The 26,805-nt window shown below is 38.6% G+C and overlaps 1 protein-coding gene across 1 annotated transcript in view; it reads right to left on the bottom strand.

Moving 5' to 3' along the window:
* LOC103462566 (heterogeneous nuclear ribonucleoprotein C-like) overlaps positions 1-26,393 on the bottom strand; it is a 41,291-nt gene extending 14,898 nt beyond the window's left edge. Inside the window, exons 1-2 of the mRNA XM_017304159.1 lie at positions 26,197-26,393; positions 19,641-19,716 (exon numbers count right to left, since the gene is read on the bottom strand). Coding sequence (XP_017159648.1) covers positions 19,641-19,716; positions 26,197-26,218 — 98 coding nt within the window. The 5' untranslated portion in view covers positions 26,219-26,393. The remainder of the gene's footprint in view (positions 1-19,640; positions 19,717-26,196) is intronic.
* Between the last annotated feature and the right edge of the window lie 412 nt (positions 26,394-26,805).

The following is a 26,805-nucleotide window of genomic DNA, read 5'->3' as shown; positions in this document are numbered from 1 at the left end:
ACTTTTTGAGCCTGACATTATTATTTATGATCTTATACAGATTTTATTGGCTATGTCACCTCCTCACCTTCATGTTTAACAAAGCTGATTGGTGCTGATCCGCTGATTTGGAGAGTTTTTGGCGGAGGTTTAGAGAATTTTGTCCTTCATTCAAATGATCCTCGTCTCGCTGGAAGCCTCCTCTCAGACCAGACAGCTGATGAGCCGTTGAGGAGGTTTTGGTGTAAGAAGCTAATAGGTTGCAGCTGCAAAGTATCAACGAGTTTTGTCACAATAATGATGTTCTTTATATGAACAATTATTTAGGAGCTCAAGAAAACACTGATTCCTTTGAAAATGAGCCTATTCATTTAAGAAGGCTGCTCTAATAGCTGCGCTAAGGATTCATTTGGATTAAATCGTGGAGTCCAGGCAGGCAGGCAGACAGTCTCTGCAGATAGATGGTCAAAATTAAGAAGTGAATATCACTTCACATTCTACCTTTGTGACAACAAAATGTTTGTATGCTTAGTTCTCATCATCAATCCTGACATCAATCCCCAGTATCTGGTAAGGTCCAGTGGACATGAGTTAAAAATGTGCCTCCCATAATGCATCGCTACTTGTTGCCTGCTTTCCGAGGCTGTGGTGGATGCTGAATCTAGTTACCGCGGCTCCTAAAGCACAGTGGTTTACATAATGTGGATGAGCAAAATCTCAGTTATATAAAAATGTATGGAAAGCATAATGCAGCACAACAATCAAGAAAGAACACAACCCACACCTACACAGAGAAACTGAAAACAGCATGAGCAGAGAGGAAAATGAGATTATGTCTGAAAACTATGCAAAGCCATTTTCCCCCTTGGCTTTAAAAGAAATTAGAAGAAAACTGGGAGTGTTGGTGGACTGACAATTAGTGGAGAGACGTAAAGAGAAAGAAGAGAGACTGTTGGATTTTGACCATGATCAAAATGAGAGCAGAGAGGCTTTGATGAGGGAGGAGAGGAAGATGAAGAGAGAGCTGGTAGCTTGTTTGCCCTCTCAGACACTCTCTAAGGACAGACTCTGAGCTAATCTCTGTCCGCTTCTGCTTTCATTTAATCACTGTCACTATTTGTCTCTCTGCTCCACTCACACTCACAGTATATTTCTCTTAACTGCTCTTGTTTCTTGTAAAAATATATGAGTCTACTTGCACGGCAAACTGCCCTTTAAACACACTTATATGCAATGTAACATGGATTACAGCCATTTGTGCAGCTTTAATATTTCATTTGTCTTGATTGTTCAGCAATACTGAATCTCTGAAAATGCATGCAGTATATGAAATACTTTTTATTGATTTTTTTGTACCTTTTAATGAAAATCTGTAATGCTTGTTCTGTTAGAAGTTATAATGACAAGCGAAAACAACTTGCTATATCTTCCACATGGATCCATTTTGCAGTGGTTGGGGCTTGTTGTGACCTTGTTTGTTGTACATTTGAGGCATAATATAATTTTCATTGCTATTCAAGGGATAATTTATTATAGTTACATTAGCAAAGATAGATGTAACCAATGTCTTAGAAACTGGTGGATTTTAAGTGTATGATATATATGTTTAGCTTTTTACACATTTGTACTTCTGTCAGTTTTGGTCCTCCGTAGAGACCAAAGTGTTGTTGAGTATTTGAATTGTCCAGTCAAAGACAAAACCTAAATCCAACTTAGAATAAGCCTTGAAAGTTGCTATTCACAGACTGTTAGCTGATCAGTGGAGATGTGTCCTCTGGAGTCATAAATCAATCCTCTGAGTCTGACTCTCCAATGGACATGTCAGCTAGGACCTGTTGCCAGGACAGCATCTCCTAGCTAAGTTCATTGTGCTAAGTGGATTATTATGGTGTGGCACTGTTCTTAAGGTTTTGGGTTCAGCCCCGGGGTTTTTTTTCCACTGAAAGGATTTTGCTGATTAATCAGCACAAGCAACACTCCTAACTTTGTACGAACAGTTTGTTGAATCTCCCTTCCAGTTTCAACATGACTGTACAACAGTTCATAAGCATAGTTCATCAAAATACGGAAGAGTATCTGCTGAGGAAGTGCTTCACTGGCTTATACAGTCTGGATCTCAACCAGAGAGAACAACTTTGGGATGAATTTAAGTAGAAACTACAAGTCACATTTTTCTCATCCAACAGCAGCGTCTGACCTCACAAATGCTCTTCTGGGAGAATAGTCAAAAACTCACAGACACAGGTCCAAACAGATGCAAGAGGTGGTTCAACATCATATTTGACCTAATGGGTTAGCAATGGAATGTCACTCAAGTTTAAGTGTGTGTGGAGCAAATATTTTTTCAATATGATTTCAACCAAAACATTTGGAATAAACTGAAAAAGCTTTGGACTGCAGCTGAACAGAATCTACAGTTGCAAATGGTTTGATTGCCATAGGAATGGATATTTTCACTTTTCTACATAGATGACTAGGTAAGTTAAATTGCTATACAGATATAATTAGCTAAACCTATGACATTGTATTACATAACAATATGTACCTTTTATACTACCAAAAATCTCTTACCTATATTACTACAATAAATATATGCACTAACACATAAGTACCTACAGAAATAGACATGGTTTCAGCCGAACAACTTTGATATTTCCAAGGAAACAACTTAAACATGCGGTGATTACACACTTTGCTGCTTCAATCAATGACACATATTGCAGTAGCCAATCAATAATCTGGTTCTACATATCTATTACTGCTTGGTCCACTGGCCTGCAGAGTAATGGCAAGCCCAGGAGCTCATAATTTAATTCCCAACAGGCATCAAGGTTAAATTACAACCTTGGAAAAATGTATTCACTCTGAGTAATGGCAGCAGGTTGGTAAAGGCTGTGAGACTGCACTCAGTCGTCCTCTCTTTACTAAACAGCTGACAGTCCTTCGGGTCTGATTGCAGAGTCACAATCGGAAAGAGGCACATTAGAGATTAGTTCATTGATAGAGAGGAGCTGCGGAGTGCTGCAGCAGCAGGAAGGCACCGAGCAGACCCCAGAAGGATGGCAAAGGCGGCGCATAAAAGACAGAACATTGCCGATAACAGAGAGGATGCAGGTTTTTTCCCCCTGACATCTCCTATCACATCTATGCAGATGACATCCAGCTATATGCATCTTTTAAACCGCACCAGCTGGATAGGCTTTCCACCCTCGTCCGATGTTTATCTCGGATCAGTGACTCGCTCCCCAGCAAATTTCTGGTTTTAAGTTTCAACAAGGCACAGACCTTACCTCTCCTGGCCACCCACTTAATATAATCAATCAGATTGTTACTTCTTTTAGGTGGTAATCAAGTCCCATATAAAACATGTAGGAGTTACAGTTACACTTTCCATCTATGTAATCTCTTCCTCTCTACCAGATTCAAATCAGACGATAGCAGGGAGCGGCTTTTTGTTTATGGTGTTAAAACCGTTTCCTCTTAGAATAGCCTCATTTTTCTGCATTCAGTCGTAAATGAGTAGAAAAATACCGTATTTTCCGCACTATAAGGCGCACCGGATTAAAAGGCGCACCTTCAATGAATAGCCTATTTTAAAACTTTTTTCATAAATAAGGCGCACCGCATCATAAGGCGCATAGAATAGACGCTTCAGTTTGGGTTGCCGATTTGTACTCTTATTATTACACATCCACATTTGTAAAGAAGTGGTCCCCGAGTACTTTATATAGTAGGCTGCCCCAGTCGTTGTTTCACTCATGGTGTTGGTGTTGCGATATTGTGCCCAACTGCTTTCTGGGTAACACAGACCAACCAACACGCTGCCGCCGCAGTCTCTGTCTCTCTTTCCCCACCCCTCCCCCTTGGCTTTAAATGTATTATCAAACTTTATTTAAAAAACCAGCGTTCTGACAACTATCCCAGCATGCACCGCGCRCTTCTTCTTCTACGGGGGAAAATGAAGTCGGCGGYTGCTTACCGTAGTTGCTAGACCTGTTGTGGCTCAATATTGGTCCATATATAAGGCGCACCGGATTATAAGGCGCACTGTCGGCTTTTGAGGAAATTGAAGGTTTTTAGGTGCGCCTTATAGTGCGGAAAATAGGGTAGATTCTTCTGCATGACTTAGGACCGTCAGCACAAAATAAATTATGTAACAAAATGTGCAAGCGGTGCATCTTTTTATTATTTCTCCACTTTGAAAACAGCTCTTTAATTAAAGCCAGTCTCTGTGCATGTTGTATTTCTGTTTGAGATGGCCATCGTGCACCAACCAAGAAACTGTGAATTTACTGGTTCACCAAAAGCAGTGGATATGAAGAGGAGAAGTAATTGAAATTTCACAGATCACGATTTCTGATGCCATTTAACAGCATTACACCATGAGATGATAAGTTACAGTCAACGTGGCTCAGTCTGCACCCTTGGAGAGTGCGAGGCGCCCAGACGTTCTCTAACAGGGTCCCCGTCACAACGCAGCTAAGCTGCCAAGTTAAAAGGTTACTGGAGGCAGCCGGGAATAAATAATCCTCCCAGTCTTCAAAGTTCTTGCAAGTCCTTGTGTCATTGTCATGTCCTGAACTACTCTATTGTCCTGAAATTAGTGAAGTATTAAAAGCTAAAAGTAATTTTGGCTCAGCTGTGTGAAGGGCAAAGCAGCACAGTTATACTAATTCAGTCATTTCCATTCACCTTAACATAAAGTAAAATAGAAAAAGAGGAATAGCCAAGAGCAAAATGTGATTTTTGTCTTGAATAAAATTAGGAAATTAGAAGAGAAGGTGAGTGCTTAGAGACATCCAGTGCAAACAACATGCTGCCATTCAGAAATGTTCTCAGGAGAACCATTCTTGGTTTTCAGCTTTGATTGACAGAACTGACATTTGTTGAGTCAACTTCCGACTGGAGTCTGCAGTCCTCACTGGACAAAACTTTAACCTCAGCTAACATCAAGCCCTGCTCTGTCAATACGGTCTGTGTGTCTTAGTCATTCCTGTTAAGACGAAGAGATCAGCATAGTCAAATATCTGTCAAGTCTAAGACTTTAGAAAAAGGAACCATCCAGTTAAAATAAGTTATAAGGATAATGGAGTAATGTAAGACTAATGAAGCATGATAAAATAAAGAAGCAGCATAAAATTGTTCATACACTTTACCTTTTAAAGATTCCATTTTAATAAAATTGCTGTGGGTGGTTTTGGTCTGAAGTAATATAAACACAGAGATGTAAAAAGTTAGAGATCTTTTTTCCTTCTTTTAGGAAATTGAGAACATTCGATGCTGCAGTTTTTCATTCATTGCTTTAATATAAACTGCTGCAAATTTTCAGGGTAATAAATCAATGGGTAGTTCCAAATGATGACACAATTGATTCCACACACCTTTTAAAATTGATTAACTGCTTGTATTTCTCAAGCTTTTTATTTTTTCAGATGATCCATAGCCCAACACTTTTGTTCTTTTATACGTCAACAATATTTTATAGATTTTTTTTTAGAGGCTTCATTGTTTCACGCCTTAACAGCATATTGGTATTGCAGTACAATCTCAGTTCAATCCTAATTTAAACTGATATTTTTATGCATGCTGTACACTCCTCTTGGCTTTTTCTGTTAGAAAATGACTGCCATGTTGTCTTCAAACAGAGTGAATTGGAACCTATAGGGTAAGTGGTAGAAAGTAGATAATATATTGAGTCATTTTGAACAGTAAGAGACGATTTTATGTGTCTTCAGAACATTTTCTGGTAGAAATATTGAACTATTTTTAGTGGTTTCCTGGCTGGAGTCTAAACCGAAATTATATGTTAATTTTAAAAGACAAACATTAACTGCAAACAAAAAAATTACTGATTTAAAATCAGGCTACAGAACATATGTTTCTCTAATCCTTGCTAAAGAAGATAAGCACTGATGCTAAAAATAATTCATGCAGTAAGTTCATAAGGGAGGAAGACAGCAAGCTCCCTGTTTTGAACTGCCTGATTCACACTGACAATACGTCTCACCAGTGAAGTCTACAGAAAACCCAAACATTTGACCCAGTACTTTTTTCTAAAATCTTACCACCCACTGGAACATAAACTGTCCATCATTACAGCTCTGCAGAAATGAGCCAAACAGGTCCTCACAAGGAACATAATCACATCAAGAAAGCCCTTCAAACCCGTGAATATCATAAATTAAGCCATCCAGGATTTCAAGAAAATGCTAAACACAGTCCACTGAAAGATAAAAGAACACCATCATCACGTATTTTGATAGAGTACCCGAGAAACTAGGCAAGATACTTACACCAAGCATAATATTGCAGTGAATCTTAAACCTAAAAGCACTCTGAGACAGAAACTGGTTGATACCGAGTATAAAACACACAAACTCGAGCTCAGAAGTGTTTATGCAGTCCAGTGCAGCGACGATTGTTTAGAGGATTGGAGAAACCAAACAGCAGCTACACAAATGAATGGTCCAATGCAGGAGAGCAAAGTCATCGGATCAGGAATCAGCCATTCATTTACATATCCAACGTTCATTTGAGAACAGCAGCATGCACGTTTTGGACAGGGAAGATAGGTGATTTAGTGAGAGAATCACCTGTCATAAAAGTCGATAATATATTGAATCATTTTGAATAGAAATCACCTAAGTTAAAGACAAAAACCTTCACTAAATGGAAGAAGAGGCCTCAGATTTCATCTTTCTAACATCTACTCTGCAGCTCTGACTCGTCTCCACAGGAGATTTTTTTTTGCCATTTACACCTTGGGACATGTGACCACCATCTAAAAAAAGCCAGAGTTTCATCTAATAAAACCACTTTTTTTCTTTTATCTTTGTAATACGCCTTCAGAACTGTAGATTAACAGTCCACTTGTGTTTAATAGGACTGTTGCACTGGTGTAGACTATATTAATAGGTAAAGAATTTGCGTGTTGGATCCATTTTTCTTTCTGATTTGGGTGCAGTAACTATGTTGCTTAGAACCTGGTCTCAGTACAATATTAACCCTGTCAGAAATACAGCAACCCCAGAATTACAGACATAATTGTTAATCCAAAATGCTGATGCCTTTTTTTCTGCTTCCAACATATGAAATGGAAGTACTGATCGCTTGTTTTACATACCCCACACCTTGACAGGCACTTTTTTTTTAAAGTGAGGTAATCACTATTATTAAACTCAGCTATCACTGTTTTCACTTTTGTTTTGACAAATGCATCAGCAGTTATTCTGCTGTAATAGCATTGTTAACTAGAAGGAATGATGGAGCCCCCTTGCACCCAGTGACAAAATTTTTATATACTCAGATGCTCATTTTAACTCCGCCCTCCATCCTCCTGCTAACCCCCATTACCTCTCTGTGCTGACAGACAACTTTTGCAGTCCAAGCCACAGAAAAGTCTCTACTGCTGCCTCCCAAATGCTGACATACTCAAACACACCGCTCCCGTCCCCTTCCTCTGCCCTCCCCGAGTCGCTCACTGCTTTTTATTGCCTCTCCCTGGCCCCCGTTCTATCTTTATGTCGCTCAGCAGCTTGCTGTGCCGTTAAAATGACCTCTGTTAGTTTGTCGTGTGCTTCGGTCCCTGGTTGCGCTCTGTAAAGTCACTTTCAGCATCATTCTGGTGACCTGGGCAGTCATCGAAAGAGAGAGACAGCACTGCAGGGTTCACACTCCCTCAGGAGCAAAATGGACACACTTAGAATTGGACAGTAATGAAAGCACTTTTTTTTAATTATTATTTTATTTTAGCAATTACGCACTAAGAAATATGTGAAATGCACATTTCAAAAGATGCAAAAATGTGCAGACATGTGTATTTAATAAAATTTAAATCTGACTGTAAGATCAGTTTGAATGTTTCTGTATATTAATCGGATTTGTTTGTTTTTTGAAAGATCCTAACAAAACCGCTGTAAAATACTACCAACCAGATTTGTTGCCTGGGAGCAAAATGGTTTAAAAAAGAAGAAAGGGTTTGAATTTTTTTTTTGCACCCTGTTGTAAACTACAGTACCTTGACTCAATTTTTCTAAGTTTGAGACTCCACTGAAAGTCACTTTGGGACAGCTGTTTATAAGTGTTGTTATTTTTACTGAGCCTGAAGTGGCAAGTTGCTCCCCTAAGCTGACTGAGTGTCTAAATGCAGGCTGGTATTGATCGTCCTTCCTCGGGCCTTTCACACAGCCTCACTGAGGACACATTAAATGCGTTATAAGTCATTAAGCGCTCCGGGCCTTGAATTTCACCCGTCTGGCTTAAAAATATATCGACATATTATGCTCGGACAAAGTTTGTATTTTTCCAGGCGCCCTGTAGGTGTGTAAGAGCACCGGCCTCTCTGCGCACCTCGCCCTCTCCTTACTGTGCTGAACACTGGGGAGCATGTGTCAGCGCACGGCTGGGCTGGGAACACGCAGAGACATTGAGTCTGTGTGTGTGTGTGTGTATAGGGAACAGGATCGTCCTCTTTCTGCCCCGGGGGGCTCAGAGCCCATTTCCTGTTGTGCGGTGTGATAAGTTTCCCTGTCAGATCCTCACAGCACCACTATATTTCTGATAAGCTCCACTGCTAGTTTTCCCGACCTCTGGCACAGAGATCAATTTGAGATTGATTCCGAATGCCCTGCTGGGCCGAGCTGGAAGATCAATTTGAGATGGATTGTTCACGCCAGGGGGGCAATGACACGCAGTGCAGTGCTCACTAGCTTTCCCTCCCTCGCTTTCTTCACCCCTCACGCTCCGTGGCTGCTGTTATTTCTATTCCATCTGCATTTTTCTCTCCTCTTTGCTGCTCTTTCGTTCAATTGTTTCACACTTGTCCTTCACTGTTCCTTTGGGTTGCACCCTGCCTGTCACTAACCTTTCCACATTAATCCTCATTTATGCCTCCTGCACTCTGTTTTCCGCCTGCTTCCCTCACTTTTGTCCTGGCAGCTGAGGGTAAGGAGTGAGGATGGTGATGACTTCATTAGCAGACGGACAAACCTGCACAGATAAGTCTGCACATGGCTGGGTGATGCTTTGAGCTTCAGCAGTGGTTGGGATGGAGGATGTTGGAAAACTTTTAATACCCAGAGAGTTTTTTCAACTATGTCACATAAACTTCAGTGCAACCTACAATATTTAAAACTAACCTAGAAAAAAAAAAGTCAACCTGTGTATAATTTAATTTCAGTATAAGTATAAATCTGTGAAGATTTCATTTGTTTGTTAGAGAACAAACAGCAGCACCAAAAAGACCAAACAACACATCCAGGCAGGTTCCAGGAAAAGCTGTGGAAGAGTTCAAAGACGGCTTGGATTAAAAAGCTTTAAACATCACATGGGGCATTGTCCGATCCATCATCTGGAAACTAAAGGATTATCCCACAACTGAAAACCTGCCAAAAAACTGCTGTCCACATAAACTGATGGGCCTGGAAAGAAGACCTTTATTCAGGGAAGCAGCCAAGCCATGGTATCTCTGGAGGAGCTGCAAAGCCCCACTGGAAGGGAGAGTTAACGGGGCATTTGTTCTCCACAAGCCGGGCCGTTATGGAGGGTAAAAAAGGAGAAAAAGAAAAGAAAAAGAAAGCCATAAGAAGTCATGTTCCCATACATAAGGTCAGTTAAACATGCGCTCTGGAGGAATGAGATAAAAATTAAACACTGTGTGTCATCTTGAGAAAATCACCCCCATAATGCACCATGGTGATGGCAGCATCATGCTGTGGGGATGCATTCTTCCACAAAGATAAGGAAGACACTCAGAGTTGGTCGGGAACAGACAGAGCTAAACACACTGCAGTCCTGGGAGAAAACCTTAAGAGTTTCCAAAAAAATATGTGACTGTGGTGGTTCACCTTCCTCACCAACATGCAATCAGAACAGAATTCAAATAAAAAAATATTCATGCAGTGAAATAGCAATTAGAGACCAGATCTGGAGAATCTGTGGTAAAACCTGAAAACTGTGGTTCCAGGTTTATCCAACCTGACTGAAGTTGCAGCTCTAATTGCATTAAAGTGTGGTTCTACAAAGGATTCACTCGGTGGGCTAAATACAACTGTAAGTCAAATTCTTATGTTTAAAATCTTTTTTAAAAAAACGCGTGGCCTTTTACTTTCATTTTACAGTAATGTGCTAAATTATGTTAGTATGTCTTGTATGAAAAACATGGGAGTTTGTTGTCGTAGCGTAATAAAATATCTCATAATTTGTATTTTTTGCTCTGCAATTTATCTTCCCGTAACATCCTGTCTGCAGCCAGGATGTTCTGCCCACCGTCTCCTCCTCTCTCTTGTTTCCCACCGTCTCAGAGGCTTTGTCTGTGGCCCTGAAACTATCTGATGCACTTTCCTTCCTCCTCTGCGGGGATTGACCTTTTCCCCAGCAGTACATCCACCTCAGTCTGCACTGACCTTTACCTACAGTACGGCTCCAGTCACCTCTTAGGAATGGACTGCAAACAGCACATTGTCTGTGTATCCATGCAGAGAGAAAGCTGTCAGGGGACAGAGAGGGAGGCTGGACAGCAAAGTGAAAATGGCAGTTAGACTGTAAAATTGATGTTAAAGTGGAAAGGGGAGTGAACAGCAGGCTTTGGTGCATAGTTAGTGGGCTGTTTTTGGCCACAGCGTAAGTGAAAACTGCCACCACGGTGGCACGCTTTGCCAGTGACGGTCTGTCACCCAGACTGTCAGTTAGTCATGCAGCTATGCACACATAATAAGAGTGACACGAGAGCAGAAGCTTTAGAGATGAAAATGCTGAACTCTTGATTGATTAGGCATTATCCAGGATGGATAGATGGTTTGGAGAGGCTATCTTCTTACTGTAAGAGGCAAGAGGTATTGTGCCACTTTTGCAAAAAAAATTTCCACTACAAACCTCCCATATGAATAATGCTTTCATATGTTTCTGCCGTCATTTTGTCAGATTAATTGTTTGACTACTGCATCTGAGTGCTTCCTTTTGCTTTTCTGGATTACACAAGTTTGTAACTGATAGTGCAGATGGGTACAACCCAGATTATCAGACAGAGAAAATATCAGAGTAACCAACTAAAAGATCAGTCAACACTCAGTTGCAGGAGTAATAAAACAGTCCAGAATACCACGAATCAGAGTTGTAGTGTCACCTTCCTCCACCGATCTGCCAAACAGCATGCTTTGTGTAAAGTCTAGCATGGAAACTGAAGGGTAAATCATTCATTTTGTCCAAGAGCTAATCAGTGTGACTGTAGCTGTTAATTGTGAAAGACACAGACGGCATCTGTCTAAGGATTGTACTTGGGAACAATCCTTGTACACTTAAGCATAAAGCATCATAAAGCTGGAATATATATATACAATGTCATAGTTACAGTGGGTCTACTGTCCAAACATTAAAGCATGTTTGACAAATATGATTTTAAACTACATCATTGCTCATAAAAAATTTAATGTGTCCTAATGAGAGAAAGCACATTGCAACAGTCCTCCAAGCATTACTAGGATGAACAAGGTAAATAAATGGTAATAAAAACAATAGGCTCTCTGCTGACACCTTGAAGATATTTACAAAAAACATCAAGAGAACACAACTTTTGAAACAATAGTTGAGAAATTTCTTGAACAATCATGTGTCCCACTATGACAGGAAATGGGTTTGCCGCTAATGGTGCAATATGAAATTGGCACTTAAGTCAAAACTTGAGTATTTGTTGATGATACCCATGTCATTTAGAGATTTTAGCAGCTGATAGAACTTCTCACTGAATTAGTCTCTCATTTTGAAACCCAAAATAAGAGGCTTTATGTCTAAATGTTAAAATCAAGACATTAACATTTAAAGTAAATGCTAACAATAGTTGGGGAAGAGATTAAGGTACAATCGCATCTGTTGTTTTGCTGCTGTTTTGACTGCCAGTCCAGGTGATGGGAGCAATCTGCATCTAGTTTTACATGAGATTGAAATTTTTTTTGTTTTTTTACAGCTGTTTTGCTTTTTGTTTTCCTCTGCACAAAATAGACCACCAGCTTTCAGCCAGAGTTATTTTTTGTGTAATCTCTGAATGAAGTAAAACACTCTAGTCTTTGAGAAAATATTTTTACCAACATTGTGGTTGGGTTTATTACCAGTCACAATGTTATAATGGCAACATGATACAATTCAGAATCATTTGGCTTTTAAGTGAAACTGCACTTACCGTTAGTGTATAGTGCTGTTATATGGTTTTCCACTCCTACGTTACATTTGAGCTGCAATGCTGGCTTGTTTGTGTCAAATCTGAGTGGAGTTATTGTCAGCCACAATATTTATAGTCATACTGAAAGCACTAATATATATGTCTCTTAGATAAAGAACTCTCTGTATAACAGATTTTTTCTTTTAGCTAGCCATTGTGCAAGCATAAGAAGACATGAAAGCTATTCTCAAAGTGAAATTAAATGGGAAGACGTCAATCACTGTAAAGTCATAAAGCTGTTTGATGTTCTGCCTTTTGTTTTTCATCTGTACAAAACATACCTAAGCTATTTGTGAAAGACATTTTGTCAATCATAACAGGATACCAACTCTTGCATTCTGCAAGGAAAATAAGGTCATGAAGTCTATTATGTCTCCATTCAGGGAGGCAACAGAATCCCAAATAAATCCATCTCCTTGACATTCCTTGACATTATGAACAACTTGCTCAATGTTACCACTGAAAGAATTCACACTATTGGTAACGCTTTTTTTTTTTCTTTCAACTTCTACCAGTTGTCTGTTTTTTGTAATTTCAAGAATTGAATTAATTTTAATCTGACTCCTACTTTGTTGTAATTGCAAAACTGATAATGTTATTAATGATCATTATTGATAGGTTCAGATTTATTTCAAACATGATGACACAGATTCACAATATCAAGTCACGTCTTCGTATGTTACATTTCCTTTCTCCATATTTGATAAGCAGTAGATAGAATTGCAAACTTATATATTCCTGTCCGGTTATAATGTCAGCTGCTACTGAAATGTTAAGAAAATGTACAATTTTAAAATAATATCTAAATCTTTCAAAACAAAAAATAAATAACACATGATTATGTTGATGTGTTAATAAAATGTTGCATGATAAACCTCTGAACTGAAATGAAAGTAGATGGGATTTAGTTTGACTAGCAAGAGTCAAACTAAAGGAAGGAATTTGATCATAAAAGCCAATGAACTTCAGCTTTGCCCCTTGGTTTCCCACAGCATGAGGCGCATTTACAGATGTCAGCCAACGGCGCTGCAGGCTGGATACACATATACAATCTGTCAGGCCAAGTGTCAAATATTGCGCAGAAAAAGAGATAAATAAACAACAACTTTGTATGATAAGTTTCTCATTGCATCTTTCTGGTATACAATATTTTTCATAGTGAAGAACATGGATGAAATTGAGAAACATGGCAACATCGGAAGAATAAAGTAAGAACAGGAAGATATTTTAACAGGACAAAACCTCTTACAGACAAGTAGGACAAGGTTGAAGCTTTAATGGGAGCAATGTTAACAGCGACAAGAGATTTTATTCATCTTATATTATCAGTTATTTGACCCTGACTCATAATTTTCAGGATGAAAAAATTGTTAAGGCATGGTTGTGAGAAATATCGGTATATTAACTAAGATGTATTCCTGTGAATAACAAAACTTGAAATAAACACAAAATTCAATTGAACCACTGTTCTCTGATCATCCTTCTTAGATGTATAAGAAAAACCATCAGATTGCTGCATTTATTCCATCCTATTTCCAGTACTTTGATGACTGTCCCTTCTCATAATTAATGATAATGACTGATTATGGCAAATTAAGAGGTGGAAAAGCACATACACTCTGCTTGATGGTCACACACCATCATCCCTGTGTGAATCCTTCCTTTCCCTTTGCACAGAGAGGTAAAATGAAGCAGATAATGCAATTAGCGATGAGGCAAATTTGTCATACACTTATTAAAGCTAAGACCAAACAAAAATGAATTTCGCCTGTGTTATTTCCTCAACCAAAATGTTTGCTTTATTCTGAGAAGATACATTTAACGTAAAAATACCAGGCTAAAAATGATGATCTTGTTTGTTTGGTTAGAAAGGAAATTTTAAGAAAAAGCAACATCTTTGCCTACACAATGACCTGATCAGACACTGAAGAACCTCTTCCTCAGGATGACATATGAACTGGTAAAAGCATTGTAAAAAGCTTCTATATAATAATTTAAATATGAGTGGGTGGTATCAATACTTTAGTTCTCACTAGAGCACAAGTTTACTGTATTAAGAAACATTAGCATTTTACCCTCTAAGTATTTGGCATAAGCAAATGCTAAGTTAGTTCAAAAATTGGACATAATGTCAAAAAATGATCAAACATTTGTTGTTAAATTCTAATTAGACATTGTAAATGAAGACAAATTGTCTTCATTTATCAATATTATTTTCTCACGAACTATTAGGTAAGGTAAGGTATTAGCAGTATTGTCTTGCTTGGAGAATTACAGATGTCTATATAAGCTACTAAACAGTAACAGTAAACTTCATCAAAAGCCACTGTGAAATGCACTTGTTGTACTGCAGCCTAGTTGAAGCACTGTCCGAAGGTCTGAAAAGATCAAAATAAATCAGAAAAAGGCATATCAGTTTGTTGAGTTTGTGGCAAAATCTATTAAAATACAAAATGAATGCCTTTAAAAAATTTGAGTTTTCGTATGAATAATATCAAAACTTCATCTCGCCTTGTGAGTCTTAGGTATTGTTACACACCTATGTCAAATAATAGTTGCTTGGTAATCAAGGTATTTTTGATAGCTTGGGCTGCACAGGGGCGCAGTTGGTAAAGCTGTTGTCTTGCAGCAAGAAGGTCCTGGGTTTGATTCCCGGCCTGGGGTCTTTCTGCATGGCGTTTGCATGTTCTCCCTGTGCATGGTGGGTTTTCTCCGGGTACTCCGGCTTCCTCCCACAGTCCAAATGCATGACTGTTAGGTTAATTGGTTTCTCTAAATTCTCCTTAGTGAGTGTGTGGGTGCATGGTTGTTTGTCCTGTCTGTCTCTGTGTTGGCCTCCGATGGACAGGCGACCCGTCCAAGGTGACCCCGCCTCTCGCCCATTGACAGCTGGAGATAGACACCAGCACCCCTCCTGACCCCAATGGGATAAGAGTGTAAGGAAATGGCTGGATTGTTAGCTTTAAATGTCAGACACTTATCGCTTTAACGCATTTCTTGGGTTGAAAATCTTACCCTGAATGCCACGTCAAATCAGTAACCCAGCCCTGTAGGGCCAAATGAACCCAGACCAGGATTTTCTTTCACCATCTACATTATGTAAAGGCCAAATAAATAAAGAGTAAAAGAAAAACAAATCCTTGAGTCCCAGTTTATGGGTTAGCTATTAGCGTAAACACCCTTTAAGACCCTTTGTGTGGCACCTGAGCCTCTTAATGAAGGCCTCACAGAGCAGTGGGCTTCTATGTTCACCAGAGCATAAAGAAGCAGCAACGCAGTAGCATCTGTGTCTGAGTGGGGAAATGCTTGCCACTCTCTCCACACAGCTGGGGTTTACTGAGTTAAAGGACACCTGTGTCTGTCGGAAAGTAATAATAAATGATAACACCCATGTGTTGTCATGGCCGCTCTACAGGAAACAGCCTGAGGGGAGACATGTGAGGGTAAAAAAGCTGAAGGCAATGGAAAGAAGGCATGTACCTTTCCTCCATGGAAGGCTGCCACCATTAAACGTGACATAATTTGTTCATACACAATATGAAAAGACTTTACTGGGCTGGCCATCTGATTTTGAAAATGTAATCATGTAAAGACTAATCAAACTCTCCAGTAATTAAATCAGTTCAGAAATGCTGTAAACCTGCATGGAGTCGGCGAGCAGATAACAGGACTTTAGTGTCTTATGGAGGAGGTTGAGATTTTTTTGTTTCCTGAATTATCTGGGCCGCAGGCAGAAGTGTTTGTTGGCCGACTCTGTGAGGATGGAGAGAGGCGGGAGCAGACGGGGCTCTACGCTGCCAGCCTCACGGCGCGGGGGGGTTGGAGTCTGGACAGAGAAATTTTTGGTAGCTGTCTCCACATGATTTACATTTGTGTCTGTGGCTGTGCTGTAGTTTCTGGCTCTGGAAAATTGATCATGTACACTAAACTGGAATAAGACACATTTGACTTATCTATTTATTTGGAATTAAAATCATATTTTGAGTTTGGTGGTGGAGACTGACTTCTTTTGTACAATAAAATCATATTTATGCTGTTTTCCATCCACATGTGACTAGAGGCAATATGACAGGATATTGGATTTGCAATATTTGTGTGTGTTTGCCAAATACAGAAGAGACAGCCATAAACCTTTGCAAAGACTATAAAGGGATAAAGAGGAGCAGGACTCAATGATTTGCATCATTTTCACATATTTCAATAAAAAAATGTACATTGCAATTCAGAAACGGTTGTTTGATATTTGCTCAGTAGAAAATGAGCAAATATGAAAGTCTCTTCAGACTGTTTCAAAAACAAGCACAAAGAAAAGCCTCTTTAAAGCTCTAAATCAAACCCCCCAAAAAACATTAAATAAGAGCAATCTCTTATTTAATGTTTATTTAATATTTAATAATAAATAAATAAATCTTATTTAATAAATCTCTTATTTAATCTCTTATTTAACAGCACTGCATTCCACGGTGTTCACAAATAATGTAAAAATGTGGGGCTGAAAGCAAAGAAACCAATGTTAAGAGGAAGGGAGTTACCGAAGAGTGGACTCAAGGATTCCTTCACAAAGTCGACAAAAGAAGAAAAACATTTTGAASGAAYAAGGCACAGTTTGTGAACTGTTCGATTCCAGTCGAGCAGTTCACAAATCTGAGGTGAGAACAATTTCTTTTTCATTCAAGTTTTCCTTTGGATAATTTCACAGAGCACTATTGATAGTAATACTGTAAATATGATACTGAGATGTGTGTAAGCATTTACTATGTTAAATGTTAACACCACACTCATGGTGTGAAGGTGTGAATGTGAAAAGCCTCACAGACCTGCTGGTGCTGTTTTAGACTGTTTGTTTTCCATTTGTTATCGAACTTGACAGGCCCCTTTTATCATCCCCATAAAATATCACATGGGCGATATCAAGCTGTATCAGTGGTGAGACCTCAGGTGTTTTTCTTTGTGAGCATGCATGTGTGTGGTTCTGTATGACTAACCTCATTAATGCAATGATGCATGCTGCTAAAAAACAACATGGGGGACAGTGCGAATAATGTTTGAGGTTAAGGTCAGAGAGAGACAAGGAGAGAGAGAGAAGGAGAGAGAGAGAGAGAGAGAGAGAGAGAGAGAGAGAGAGAGAGAGAGAGAGAGAGATCGATTAAAGATATTCTGCACACGGACAGGGGCAACCTGGGGACACAATATACTATATATGAATCCTAACACAGCAAAGTAATATGTCCAGTGTCAGTGTGTTATGTCAGGGAGATAAACCTGGTGGATAACCTAGATTGTAAGTGGCTTGAATAGAAAGACATAGATAATTTATATAATATTTATTGTGGATTTAAGATATGCGTCATCTTTTTACTGGCTTCCCTTCCAATTTCATAACAATTGTATGATTTTATTGATTTTAAAACAAGTACCTAAAGAATCTGGCCTGGGCTAAATTTGTCATATCTTGTCACCACAAACAGGCCACAGCATTCTGATTAGGCCACCTCTTTGGCTTCAATGCTGCTACATCCAGCTAGAAGCAGAATGTTGATCAGGCATTTGCCTCATCAGTTTACCTTAAAAGCAGCCAAGTGGCTAATTAAAAGGAGCTAAGCAGCTATTAATTAAATCATAATTAATTTCACTCAATTATGAGCTACTTGAGTTTTGCTTCATATGCCAGCTGTTCTTTTCATGAGAGCTTTTTCATATGGACTTTTTCACCTTCATCCATGTCATGTGTGGCAGAGAGCTAACCTCACACATCACCCTGAACAAGCCACTACCACTGCAAAACGTGATGGTGGCATCATCATTGTGTCGGGATCCTTTTCTTCAGTGGGAACACAAAACCTGAACAGAGTTGATGTGAAGATGGACGAAAAAAAAAAATGGGTTAGTCCCGGTAGAAACGTTGTTAGAAACTGTACTTTAACTATTTTGCAAGGATGAATGGACACTAGGGTTGGGTGATATGGACTTTAAGTTTTACCACGATATTTTGTGGTACTATTCTGATACGGATAAAAGAGGTCATAACTTTAGGTATGACTGTGACTGCCTCACACAGCAATCCCATCTCCACAAACAATTATTGCTCTTAAAAAAAGTATTAATATGCTTCTTTAGGGCACCAGTCACATAACGAAGTGTGATTTGTATCACTTGCACATAGTCACTGCAGTTAATAATATTTTCAACTTTATTGATATTTATTGATGTTCTCAATTACAAAAGAAAACGGCAAAGCTAGCAATCCCAACACTGTGGACAGTTTTTTTTTTTTAAACATTAATTGGAAGTTATTGTGACAACGATAAATCAAAATACTTATCATGATAAGAGATTTATCACAATAAATGATAAATGATATGACAATTGCCCATCCCACATGGATTTTAGGTGTTAATTTTCTCACGTTTATGCCAGTGTGTAACATATATCACAAAATTTCCAAAACAAAAACATACATGCCAAGATAGGAAGCAGTGCAACAGCAGCTAAAGAAAAAACACAGTGCTGCTGTTTCTCCCCAGACAGCTGTAGCTTGTTCTTTCATTGACTTCCTTTACCATTTTCTGGAAGTAATTAACCTTTTTAGCACACAGTCAAAGTGCAATGACTTCAGGATCAGGGCACATCTTGCCAAACAAACAAACAAAATAGAACAAAAGAAAAAAGCCCCACAAACTGGGTCTTTAATAATCTCACATTAGGAAGCACTTTCAAAAATTTGGAAGGCAATGTTTGCATGTGGATGAGAGTTGAGTGAAGAATGGTTTACTTTGCAAAAAAGAAAAGAAAAAGCAGTCAATGTGGCTTCTTTAGGGGCTTTTAGAAACTCAAAGAATATGATAAATAAAAAACAGCATATTGACTTCCAGAAAACACACCAGACAAAAAACACAAATGAGGCCAGTAGCAGAACACGAGTCAATAAATGAGAATCTTCTCCAGCTTGAGACTGATGCTGCAGACACTGAAACCAGTAGTATCGTTTTGTTTTGTTCTTGTTAGAAAGTATAAACAAACTCAACCAGCCAATGCAAAGTCATCTCTCTCCTGCGCCCTACCCTCTAATTCGAAGCACAGAGCCCGTATAGCTCCACAGTGCTGCATTGACCTGCTGGCAATAGACAACAATCAGCTCCAATCACATGTGTGCGCTGCATCAACAAATAAATTAAAACACTGACTGATGGAAACTGCACCTCTGGCAGAAATCAATAGCCGCTTAAACACACAGCAGGTATGAAGCTAATAACGAATAATGCTGCATTTATTGGAAAGCTGAGATGCAGCAGAGTTGCAGATAAAGGGCTGCAGCAAATAACACAACACATCTTTGAGAGTGTGAGGGAATTATAGAGTGTGTGTGTGTGTGTGCGCGTCTGGGTGTGTGTGTGTTTGTGTGTGTGTGTGTGTGTGTGTGTGCGTGCGTGAATAGGTGGTTCATACTCACCCATAAGTGGTGTTGCTGGCCCTCTTACTAGCTGCCCTGGAGCGACTCGACTTCAACTCTCCACTCATGCTCATGTCTGCATGAAAGAGCAACCAATTAACTTTGTGCTGATGGAGTCAAGAGCAACAAAGCTAATAAACAAAGTGGACAAAACAAACAGGAGGAATGTTCAGATTAACTAGAAAGGATTCATTCTGCACCAAGTTGGTTTTATCTGCACAGGAAAGGACTTGTTTCATTGTACCTGCAGCCTCAATTCGGCACTGACTGGTTTCTGGCGTCTGTCTTTCTTTCATTTTTTATTTCTTTATTTCTTTTTTCGTTGGCTCCCCATTAGTTGCAGTTCCCTGCATCTACTCTTTCTGGAGTCCAAAAATTCAACATAAACAACTGAAGACACATAATATACATAGATCACATAACAAATAAAAAAATAACTACAAAAATAAACAAATACAATAGATGCCACAGATCAAAACAATGAGAGAGAAATTAAAACATTTTTTTTGAAACAGCTAATATTTGGTTTCTATGATTTAAAGTTATTTATAGAGGCCATTGTAGTGCTGTGTGATCAGAGTATTCTCAGGCTATATGGAGCTAACAGTGTTGGATTATCTTACACCTCATTCTGATGTTCATCAAGGTTCATTGCACACATAGTAAACTAGGCACAAATAGGTTTCCACTAACGACCAAGCAATAATTTTTTGATATAAAATTGAAGGTGCTGCTGTGAATGCCTTATTCAAATTGCATTAAGATGACCTTTTTCCCGAAATTACACATTTTATCACTAGTAGGCACAACATCTCAAGTGGCTCTAAACTGAAAATCAACTGAGTTTTCATACATCATTGCAAAGTGATGAAATTTATTATTGGGACACAAAAGTGTCTGGATGAACCACACACTAACGTTCCACTATACACTTCCTAAATTACTTTTTGCTATTTTTTTCTTGATAAAATCAGGGAGGTTATTATGCATGAAAGCTTAAATAAAAAATAAAATGAACAAATATTTAGTTAATAAAGCTCTGCAAAGGTAAAAGGAAAATAAATTCCATAAAGTCTTTTGAGAACCATTTTTTAATTTTTTTTACAAGGGCCCATTTTAGTCCCAGGGTTCCTAGGTGGAACTTTTTTCTGGGTTGGATTATGCTCACAAAAATACAGGCATTGTGCCATAATGCAGTAAAGGTTACTGTTAACAGGCTTAAAAATACAAAGCAAAATGATATCCTGTAAAATATCTACAACTAAAGTGGGTCCCTCTTATCATGTCTAATTATGTTAGTTTTAAATTAAAAAATAAAAGTTAAACATAAAATTCGTAATCAAGATGTTATAAAATAGAAGAAGCAATAATTAAAGTGTTGTGTATTTTAGTTTAAAGTTGTGTAATTGATACTGTTATAGTTTTACTGCGGGTTGTTGTACTGAGTCTCAAATTCTCCTGCTGCTCCATTTTTGTCTAGTTTGCAAGGTGACTTCAAACATCAGCCACCTTATGGCTTTGTTTCCGCCATCCTTCCTGCATACATATCTTTACACGTGTTCTCACCGGATAATTAATCATAAATCACCTTGATTACAGTGTCTGCCAACAGTTCAGTGTTTGCACTGTGGTTTTGGGTGTTGATTTGCCCAAAGAGAGGCATAAAAAGGCAGAAAGGCAAAGGGGGGAAAAATGAAGAAGGAGTCCGGCTTGACACGGACAGATGGGTGTTGAATGGAGTGTGACTGGGCCAGCTGCACATACACTCACACAGTATGACTGTCAAATGGCTGGGAGCTACAATTAATTAAGTATGGGTCTGAATGTGTGAAAGGAAAATTAGACATGTGTACGCGCCTTTGCCTCCCACAGCAGAGATATTTTTCCAGCAGTTTGTGGCCCAACAGCGCCCTGTTGGGGAGCTTCTCTGCAGCCGGCAGTTTCTCTGCTGGTGGGCAGCTTGCCCCMATTGCAGAACTACGTCTCATCTAGGACCAGGCACTCAAGCACATCCTACTGGTTAGTTAAAAATACTGTTCAAAGAACAAATATTTSAAATATAGCCAGATTCACGAGTACAAAAATCCAAAGTATCTTAGCAATCAAAACAAACATGCATATTTCATCCTGCACAGGAAAATCACCTTCCTCCAAAAATCAGGATTGGAAAACAAAACTTTCTAATGTTTTATGATGCATTTATTTAGAAACGTGAAGACGGTGTGATTGACTGCATGATGAAGCCATTAAACAGGACAAGATACCAGGATGCTGCTGAGCACAGTTGTCTCTCTCAACGGGAGCAAAACCTCAGGTGGTAATCAGCGTGCCTATTCGTAAACACAATCCTACACGCCATAATTAGCATCACCAGAGCAGACTTCACATATAAGACACACAGACACACATATACGTTGTTTTTCCCCAGATTTATGTTGGAGACACAGGGATAAATAAGCTAAATGGTCTTTGCCTCTTTTATTGCAACTCAAATAAACAGACAGCACAAAAGATGTAATGCTGTCAATGAATGTTATGTGCGTTGCCTCGTTTTTATTAATGAACTTAGAGTCTTCACTAAATTCTCACTATTTCTAGTGTGTGTTGATTTAGAGAAGAATTAAAAGGATGATAGCGGGGATCGATTGATGTTTTTATAGAAAACATACCAAGTACATGTTGACAAAGTGGAGAGGAAAAGAGAAAAAAAAAGCCTTTTTTTGGCCCTTTAATTCTGAGGGTAACGGAGTATACAAAGAAACAGAAAACATATAAATCATGCAATGTATTGATCGCATAGTTTGTCTGGAAGACCAATAAAATTGCTTTCTATAATAAAAATGGCACAACCTTTGAACTCCATCAAAACCTTATAATCCTACAAATGGATTTTATGGTTGGATTTAACGTTAAAAAAGAAAATCTTCCTTTTGATGACGATGATAATTATTCATGGCTCTGATCAAAAGTGTTGGTACTTTTTCACCTTTGCTTCAGTACAACCACAGACTTCAGCATATTTTTTATACAGTAGTGGATTACTATGAAGTGGAGGGGAAAGGAAAGATATTTGTCAAATAAAAATCTGAAAAAGTACGTTGTGCATATGTTTTCAGCCTCTTACCTCTGATACCCTGAAATACAGTTGAGTTCAACCAATTGCCTTCAAAAGTCAAAATGGTAAATGGCCTGTACTTATCAAGTCAGTAGACTCCAAAGCTCTTCACACTTCAATCAGTCATTCATGTACACACTGGTGGTGAGCAATATTCCAGCCTCAACTGCTTATCGCTCAACATAAATGTGTTTTTATCAGAAACACATTCCTTCTGCATTGAAATTGCTACTTTGAATATCCTATTGTCAGTATATTAGTTTGTGGCTTTAAAGTGTCAAAATGTAAAAACTTCAGGAAGTAGCGATCACTATGGTCACTAACAACTTCAGGGCAATGCTTTGGTGATAATATTTTAAAAACAGACATAACTATAATCTGATGTTTAAGTTTAGTTGATAAAACTGGATTAAATGACACACAGAGGTCACATTCAATCAGCCATAATGAATTATAAATCCTCTGCTACAGTTTACAGCCTGTCACATTGCTTTATGGCAGGCCTGGAGCCAGACTGATCCCTCATGCAGGCACAAAGTCAAAGCTGACCTAATCTTACTGGAAACAAAATCATACAAGAACAATAAAATAAACATTTTCTTATTCAAAATCTCAGCAGTTTCTCCAAAAGACAGCCACCAAGCAGCTAAATTCTCCACCACTCTCAGAAATTATTATTAAAGCAAGCTGCTAAATGTATGTAAAAATCTGAAACTTGAAGTTGGACATTTTTTGGAGGAGGGATGATGTTCCAGTCAGATAAAAAAGTGCTAGGGTAGCTTCACTCGTTCATTCCTAGTTTTGACATTTTTAAGCAGCGGCTAAAATCCCATCTTAAATTATCCATCAATTTAATTTAGTTCAACTTTGATGACATTTCAGCAGATATTTCACATGTTTGAGAATATGACAGCTACTTGGATAATTGAAAATAAAATATCTTTAAAAAAGCAGTACTTCTGTTTAATCCACATCTCTTCAAAAATCCACATCCAAGTCAATTAATTTACTTGGTACATTTATTATCAAGTTGTTTTAATTAATGCCCATTGAGATCATTTTAACTTTTTGTCTGCCTGTTCTCTATAGCTGCTGAATAGTGCTTAGGATTGAGGTGAGGATGAAGACACCCCCAGCAGAATCTCAACGAGAAGCTGTGCACCCCTATGGACAGGTCACCAGTCTATTACTGGGCCAATAAACACAAGACAAACAAGCATGCACACACACCTACACACTAACACACCTACACACTAACACATCAGGATGGCTTGGAGCTGCCAATTAGCCTAACATCGTTGGTTCTAGGGCTGTGTAATAATAGCGATTTTGCGATATATACCGATATTTTCTTTTCTAGAAAAAAATCAATATTCATCCGCAAGTATCGTAACATCCAACTGTCACCTTGCTCACTCACTGCTTGCTTCGCCGGGAGAGTGATTAGGTCATCAGGCTTRGAGTGATTCCTTCAGATGTTAAGTGTCAAGGYTAAAAAGGTATCAAACTATTCAGAGCAGGGTACTTGGTGCACTTTATTTACTTTACAAATGCATGTAATCTACAGTTTGTACTGTTTCAATTAAAAGGAACATGTTTTCTCACCACTTTTTGTCCAGCTGTCGACTTTAAGTCTGTGTCCATGCCCAACCAGAGCCAGGTATTGTGTAGTTGGTGCTTTTAATCAGTTTTCAGTTAAATTAATTCAGTCCAACTCTATAACAGTCACAAAATGCCACCAAAATCACTCTGTCCCTCTAAAATCTATCAGAAAATCGCCAAGTGTATTGAATTACAGTGTTCGCTGAATATCGCAATATATATCGTATCGTGAGCAGAATATCGTGTATCGTATTGTATCGTGAGATTATTGTATCACTACAGCCCTAGTTGGTTCTGGACAAAAGATGTATGCCTGATACCAGGAGAGAACCCCAGCATTCACATGAAGGACATTCAGACTCTTTACTGAACGTACCTACTGGCATGTGAAACATCAACCCATAGGACTCACCATCAGAACCACTCTTTGAATCAATCACTTTTTGTCATTTTGGGGTTTTCTCATGTTCTTCTGTTATTTTTCAAGGAGTTTTTAGATCTGCTTCAACGTATTGCTCATTTTATTGATCTGAACAACAAGTAATTACAAATAGAGAAGTCCAAAGTGTTTTCTGATATGTTTAAATGTAGATTAGGATATGTTTAAATGATTGTGCAAAACCCTTATTTTCTTTTTTGCATGTATTTTACCCCACCAGTATGTTAATTTAATCGGTTCATCAACATATTGTGCTATTTTTATAACACAGTGTGCTTTTTTGGAGATTATAGAAGCAAGACTATAGTTTGTTTATTGTTTGCAACTGCTGCAAAGTCGATCTGTTACTCTGCAGTCTGATTGTCTACATTTAAACATGGTTTCACAGCATTCACGCTTCTTGCTGACTTGATCTACTCCATATCTTCTTGCAATGCTACGGACCTGATCAGGCTTTGCGTCCAAGAGCCAGCTATAAAAAATTAAGTTTCCATACTCATGGCTTTGCAGTGCAACTACAGGCAGTAATGTCAATATATGATATCCATCTGAGACAAAAGAAAGATAGAGAAAAGATAAAGAAGGCTTATGTGTTATGTGGAGGAAAAAGCTGTCAGATTTAGAGAAATAGAAACAAAAACATTAATATCGGGCAGAATATTCAGAGGTGTTCAATGTTGAGCTATGCCACCAATGCTCATCTCGAAAAATCTGATACAGCCAAATATGAATCTCTGTTTCACTGTTAAATCTGTCAACTGCACTGAACTTGCCTCAACCCTCTAAACCCCCCCCCGACCAAAAAAAAAGCTTTTGTGAGAAGACTGTGGAGTCTGCATCCGCTTCAAACTAAGTAGAGCTGCTGCTCCTGCATGCCGGGGAAAGTAATCTTATTAAGGGTTGATTTTAAGGGTGACATTCACTTTACAGCAGAACAACAACAGACAAAAACGCAGGTTTGTTCCTTCATGACAAAATTAGGCTGACAGAGGTTTTGATCCCACAAGTCTTCACAGTCTGAGTCCAGGTTCTGACCTTGGTAGTGTTAGAAATAGTTACACTTCAACTACTTCTCACCTCTGATGTAAAGTAAAGGAACATAAAACTGTCTCAGTACTGCAAAATAAATTAAGCAAGGCTTTATATTTTACCAGCAGATTTCTCCAAAATGAATCTGTCTGTGAGTGTTCTGAACATGTGACAAGAATAATAAAAATAAAAAGAATAATCATAAGGGGAAAATATTTTAGGAAGAAATACAGGGGTAACAAAAACTACAAGCTGAATGGACTACCGCACTGAGGGAGATGTAGAGAAAATTTCATAAAGCACACCACGCCATGCAAACATTCACTAACACATGCATGCACAGAGATAAAGAGGTCTGACTGCATACTCACATCTTGGACTGAACAGGGTCATATCAGGGATGCAAAGCAATGAAAAGCAGAGTGGAGGAACAAGCCAAGGGATTTCTTTGCTTCTGTCTCGAAACTCTTCTTATGTTTTCGCTCTTGGTGTGTGTCTTAGGGTGTGTTTGTGATCAAGATGCTGTTTGGCTGGCTGCTGTGGTACTACTGAGTCAGTGACAAACCAGACAGAGAAGCTCCAGTGGGTTGTACCAAATGTCATCATGTGGCAGGGGTGGACAGTGGTGCACTGGGCTGCTCCATAAAAGAAACAGGGAAGAGGTTTGGATGAGCCTGCAGCTGGTTCCCTCTAAAAAAAACAAGACCTCGGTTTTTAGTAATTCCAGTCTGGCAAAGAGGACGCTGCAGCCGCATGAGTGACTATGTGTGTGTCTTAATGGAGCGTCTGGCTAACACTCTAAAAAAGCATCTAACTTTCTTATTCATTTGTAAATTAGGAATTAATTAAGCACATCTTTTTAAATTTAGCAGAAAAAGTGGTTTATTTCTAGGATCATAATGTCAGATAAAAGCCAATGAACTATTAATCAAAACAGACAGAAAATCAGTAATTTTTTCAAAATAATTATACAGGATTCC

The sequence above is a fragment of the Poecilia reticulata genome, linkage group LG3, assembly GCF_000633615.1.
Source record: "Poecilia reticulata strain Guanapo linkage group LG3, Guppy_female_1.0+MT, whole genome shotgun sequence".
NCBI classification, from domain to species: Eukaryota; Metazoa; Chordata; class Actinopteri; order Cyprinodontiformes; family Poeciliidae; genus Poecilia; species Poecilia reticulata.
This window is presented reverse-complemented; position numbering and strand designations above follow the sequence as displayed.